The 6171-nt window shown below is 35.9% G+C and overlaps 1 protein-coding gene across 1 annotated transcript in view; it reads right to left on the bottom strand.

Moving 5' to 3' along the window:
• The window catches only part of LOC136849058 (uncharacterized), an 8808-nt gene extending 7256 nt beyond the window's left edge, over positions 1–1552 (bottom strand). Inside the window, exon 1 of the mRNA XM_067121966.1 lies at positions 1022–1552. Coding sequence (XP_066978067.1) covers positions 1022–1421 — 400 coding nt within the window. The 5' untranslated portion in view covers positions 1422–1552. The remainder of the gene's footprint in view (positions 1–1021) is intronic.
• Between the last annotated feature and the right edge of the window lie 4619 nt (positions 1553–6171).

Consider the following 6171-nt stretch of genomic DNA (forward strand, 5'->3'; position numbering starts at 1 on the left):
TGCGTCACTCACCTCTATCTTTCTCATATTATCCTGCTTTCTTGATATTCAAGCCCTTCCCTCCCAGTGCCTGTTTCACACACTCTATCTATCGCTTTCTTAGTCTTCCTCTCTTCTTTCCTCCAAGTCCTTCGCATCGCATACTCTTTCCACCAATGGGTCTTCCTTCATTCTCTCCACATGACCAAACAATCTCAAAATAATCTTATCCATCTTTTTATTAAAGCTAACCTCTTTAGCCCTTCTTCCTACCTCCGCATTTATCATCTTATCAGTTCTTACTCCACTTATCACTATGCAAATAACCTTTCAGGCTGTTTCCCCTAACAGGAAGTGGCTTCAGAGAAATACAAGACAAGACTACTATGTCCATTCCTCAGCTGCATCCTTCCTCCCTCGCATTTCAACTCATGTACCCTGTTGACCAGTTTATTGTGCCCACGTGCCCAAACCACCTCAGAACACCAATTTACCTTTTCGCTGATGTTGACCTTATTACCACTTCTGTATTCATCTATACTTAGCAAACAGTTAAACTCAGCAACTTCCATTTTTTTCTTTCATACGTTTTTCACTTGAATGAGAAAACAGTTGACTCAAATGGTTCATTTCTTTCAATTTTTCCTTTAGTTCATTACACAGAATCATAATCCAGCCATGCCAGAGTAATTTCGGTTATAAGTTTTCGAGATAGATCTCGCATGTTGAACGCATCTGATTATCTTAAATACATTACCACTGCTAAAGAGGGAAAAGATGTAGTATCATTGATTTTTTAAATGTTTTAAAGCTTCTGATAACTATAGAGATTATGAGAAATCATCACATGATTCATTTACGACAAGCGAATTCCTAAGGCCAATTACTTTCCGTTAAAAAGAGAAAATCTTATTTATTTGGGTCGAATAGAAAGAAATTCCACCAAACTGGATTGTTGATGTGACTGACCGTACCAGGTAGGCTATAACTGGAATCCTAATATGGCTTAAACATGACGGGTAGCCTAATGAGCTCCACTTACCAAGCGAACGGACAGCCTTATCTCGAAGCCGTTCTAGAGATGCGATGGTCTTCGTTTTTACCGCGTCTGTTTTCGTGTCCAGACCTTTTGAATCTGACGATTCCAAGTCTGCATCCAGATTAGCCGAATTAAGCACATCCCGAGAAGATTCGTGTGGTAACGAAGCTGTAAAGTCATCCTTACTTTCGTAAACCCTGTTCAGAGACTGGAGAAGTCTCATTTCGGCTACGACAGGCTCTCCAAATGGGTACCGTCCTTTGTTGGGGGTACCGACTGCGAAAGGTACAGAATGGTCGCCCTTCCACGAGGGCATTGAAAAGGATGCGTTGGACGCCTCGCAAATCCGGCATGAGATGACCAGCGAGAGCAGAAAGGTGAGTGATGAGTGCGCTAGAGCCATTGTCACGTAACACGAACACTTGTTTGTACTGGAAAACTTTTAATTACTTTTAACAATCACATGTCAACGTCTGTTACTCCGTCAATACCCTTTTAGACACCGACTTTATCTAACAACACAACGAAACGTTTGATATTTCACGAAACTCACACCACGGATAACTAAGAAGGCATCAGTCCATCACACAGATACATATCAGTCCATATCTCTCATATGCTTCTGTTGCACTGAAGAGTTTTAGGGACTTGAAAATAGAGCAAAACGTAAGATGAGGTTTAAAAGTGACGACGGATCCTTCCTTATTCAAACGCCGAAGAGATGTGGTGGAGGAAAGACCACACCGTAACTCCAAATCGGCCCCAGACGAGAGAATAGCGGTATCTCAGTCGTCCACACACCTCACAGTAGTTTGGAAGTGGCTGGAGGGGAGGGATGGGAAGGGAAGGGAAGGGAAGACACCTGGGAAGGAGGCCGTGAGGTGTTTTAGGTCTCTATTGTATTAAAAGCTACGTTCGTTCCTTGGTACACATGAACGTACGCACATAGAAAGACTTTGGTTCGACCGGCTAGCAGCCATGTAAATTAACTTGTAGTTTCACTGGTTTTTCAGTTACTGATATTTTACCAGTTTTTTCAATTTAGTTCTGTTAAACATATGTCATATCTAAAAACACTGGATTATTCTACAGAGCACTGATGATCAAAAAGAAACTAATGCCATTATGTAAATCTCTGTTAGAAAGGCGGCACATCATCACTACACCTTCCCGGTTCAAAAAATTCATCGCCAAGAGTCTAGTCACCAAAGCCGCCGGTATCATTATGTGAATTCCATGCGGCTAGAAAACAGCTAAGGAATGTCAGTCAATCAATTAATCACAGAGCACTTCGAAAACACCGTAGGCTTTTCACATATTTTCTCGAGAAGATATAATCGAGAAACGTAGGAATTCAGTTGAAAACAGATTCATCGGAGTGCTGTTTTGAATGTTAGAGAAATACTTTGATGCTCTGTTTTGTGAATTTATCCACTGATAAGAGGTTGGTCGTGCTAGACGCAAATAAGTTCAAGTAGGAAAAAGAATATTCTCGTCATAAAGAGGGCTAGTAAAAAATTTTGTGTTCAGTCATTGCCATTTAAGAAACCCTGCTGATTTTCTTTTTCGCAGGACTGTCACAAAACACGGATTTAACCTAATGTTGGGTTTGGTTTTCAGTATTTATTTATTATGCATTAAGCATATTTTACTTTCTTTTATCTATTGTTGGTTTCCTGAAATAGTTTTTACTGCCGGTCGAATCTTTTGAATCTCTGCAATCAGTGAACCAAGTGTTATAAAGATTACTGTAGGATTTCCAGCTGTCACAGCAGCCGGAACACTGATGTAACTGTTCTGGTTGCAGTAAAAAATGCAGTTGACCTGATAATTTGCTTTGATTTTTTGTGGTGATTAATTTGAATTTGTATATTTGTAATAATTGATTTTGCCAATATGCAATACCTTCGATTAGTTCAGTTAGGGTACTTACTATGGTTAAATGTTCTAAATAATTACAGCTCTCCACTACTATTTAACAGTTAATTGTTCTATTTCACTAGAATTCAGGTCGGAGAACATTTCGAGGTCATAAGTTTGTTATAAACGCTCACACACACAAACACACACACACATATACTGTGTATACACATGTTACTAGTAATCTTCTTACACACGAAGATATACAGTATTATTCAGTTGTATCCCACAGAGGAAAATGAAAGATGTAAATCGTTAGAATATGCCCAATGGCTTCGTCCTCCAATGGACCTCTTCTTGGAGCGTTTATTAAGGAAAAAAAAAACGCTCCAAAAAGAGGTCCAGTTGAGGGCGAAACTGTTGGGCATATTCTAACCCAAAACATCTTTCATTTTCCTATGCAGAATACAACTGCAGTATATATATATATATATATATATATATATATATATATATATATATATATATATATATATATATATATATATATATATGTAGTGTGCGTGAATATGTGATGTTAGCTTCTTTTAATTGGTCTTTCTCTTCCTGATTTGGCTGCTGCACAAATCTGAGTCTGTTTCCAAAGTTTTTGTATGCTGGGCAGTAAAGTAAGAATTGTTCTAGGATTCCATTTAATTCTTTACAATATAAACATTCGGTGTTTCCTCCTTTAATCTTGTCCTGTCACTCATCTTTAGCAGGTTTATTCTAGCTCTGCTAATCAGTATATTTTTCTGCGTTATCATACTAAGTAACCCCTCAATCTTTTATCAGTTCTTTAAAAAAATTTTTTAATAAGTTCAATTCAATTCATATACTCTTTAATTTGCAAAATTAAGTTGTTTCCTTCCTTTGCGTATTGGTCTGAAGTTATATCTTAGTGGAGCTTATTCCTGTTGCTGACCAGGGTATGCTTCAGGTAGAATAACTTATTTTTCATGTTTCTTGAGTGGCAGGAATAAGCCCTTCTTCAGACCGTAAACAGAACTTACTGTGTACCTTGGTGCTTTCAGTATTGTCCTGTAAACTTGGTCATCTACCTTTTTTGCAATTAATTAATTTTTTTTATTTTGCTGACCATAATTATTTCCAGGGTACACATAAACTTTAGCATTACTAGTCCCTTCTACTACAACTTAATCACCTTCCTACAACTCTTACTTATGACTGAGCTAGCCAAAATTTCGTATATTCACTGAATAGTAAATTGGACACCTTAGATTCTGCTGGGAGAAAGGGAGCTTTCATTAGCAGCCGATCTTCAAAGTCTGTTTTCCAGACGACTCGAAGAAGAAGTTTTTTGCCTTTTCAGTTTTTCCTTTTCTTTTTTAGTTTTTCTTTTCTTTTCACATTTGGTATATTAATTCTTGTATTTTCTTTATTCTTTTCTTCTTGAACAGAACATTTAGAATTATTTTCCAGCGATTTTCTGCTTTTCCTCTTTACGTGGTTGCTCACGTTCCTTAAGTCCTCTTTCCTATTCACTTAGTTTAATAGTTTCATAGATTTATCTCAGAAACTGACCTCTCGCTCACTCTGGTTTGAATTTGACTGCGCTTTATTAAGTTTATTTTCTCTATGATGCCATTATACTCTGTATACTTTCCTGCCTTCTCTCAATTTCCTTCACGTAGGCCTGTGAATAGCAAGAATTTAGCTTTAGTTCATCTGTATCGTCCTTATAAGACCGTTGCATGAAACTAGATCTGTTCCTAATAATTATATGCCGGGCAGTAAAGTAAAAAAAAAAATGCTGTAAATTCTCATTTGCCTCTCCGCAATATAAACATTTGTTGTCTCCTCTTTGTCAACATGGGTTTCCTGTCCAGTTCTAACCTTCTTATGCGTGTGCCTGTGCATTTTTGGTTTTCCTCGATCTCAAAACATTTCAAAGTGAGTTTTTAATTTTTCAATTTCCACCCTTTTACGTTTCAATAACAGAAGTATTAGCTATATTATCACGGTCCTCGTATTTTCCTCGTACTCTTGACAGGGCTTGAATATGATCACACATGCTTCATGATTGTTCCATAATAATCTTGAAAGTACGTTTAAAAATGCTAAAAATTTCCTTTTTCTTCAGCATATTACCTTTTTGCATCTTTCATTTGTAACTTTTCCTACAATACAAATTAAACCTCATTTTTGTTTTGTGATAACATGATTACATTTGCATTCTTTCTTGAAATTTTCCAGATAAGTTAAAGTTATATTTCACTTAATTTCTTATATATATATATATATATATATATATATATATATATATATATATATATATATATATATATATATATATATATATATAGCCAAATGTTTTAGCTGTCTTGATTTCTGTCTTACTTTATTCAAGTTATTTCTAAGCCTTTAACAAATTCTTTGACTTGCACTGAGTCTCTGGCTTAATCTGCACCAGCCACAGACTCGCATTGTAAATCAGTATATTTCTCTGTGGGTGTATAATGAGTCCATAATCAAAATCTATCTGAGAAAACGTGTTAACAATTCATTCTGCTTCTTCAGATGATCAAAATACGATTACTCTTTCATCAGTATAAAAGAGAACTGTTAATGGAAGAAGATACTCTTGGTAACGTGGATCATCTTTTAAATTTATTGGGTATGTTATGAGCAAGGAACAGTCAAAACACTTTTGTTACCGAGTTGTTCTTTTTAACGCCGTGAAACATATATAATGGTTTTGTTCTCTGTGTTTCCGATTTTATTTAGACATTATTTTTTCTATCTACTGCTACGCACAATTAGATTTAATTGGGTAATGTTTTTCTAGGCAGTAATACAGAATATAGAAATTTCTATTACCTTTGGGTCCCGGGATCTTCATATTTTAGGGAAGAGTTCAACGGTGTTGGGTTCAGTGTTGCCAATAATAAGGTACCCTTCGCTTACTGTAATATGGACTGATGACAAGATTTTGGTTGTTTTATTTAGTTTTTAATAAAGACCATTTACATAAAATACAGAAAAAGAATTTCTTGAAAAATTTCCTCCTTTTTAAATTACATTAATTCTATTATATAAATAGTAGCTTATGACAAAACAGACTGCTTCAACTATTGTGCTGTTTTGGTGCATTCTTTGATGTTCCGACGACAGCTACGAACTTACCACACCATGTTAAGTATATTTTTTTACTGACATCTTTAGAGGAGTTTAAGAAAAGATTACCATTTGCTGACTGTTTCTTTCATGAGTTAGAATATCCAACCAACAGT

This window comes from Macrobrachium rosenbergii, chromosome 20 (genome assembly GCF_040412425.1).
Source record: "Macrobrachium rosenbergii isolate ZJJX-2024 chromosome 20, ASM4041242v1, whole genome shotgun sequence".
Taxonomy (NCBI): Eukaryota; Metazoa; Arthropoda; class Malacostraca; order Decapoda; family Palaemonidae; genus Macrobrachium; species Macrobrachium rosenbergii.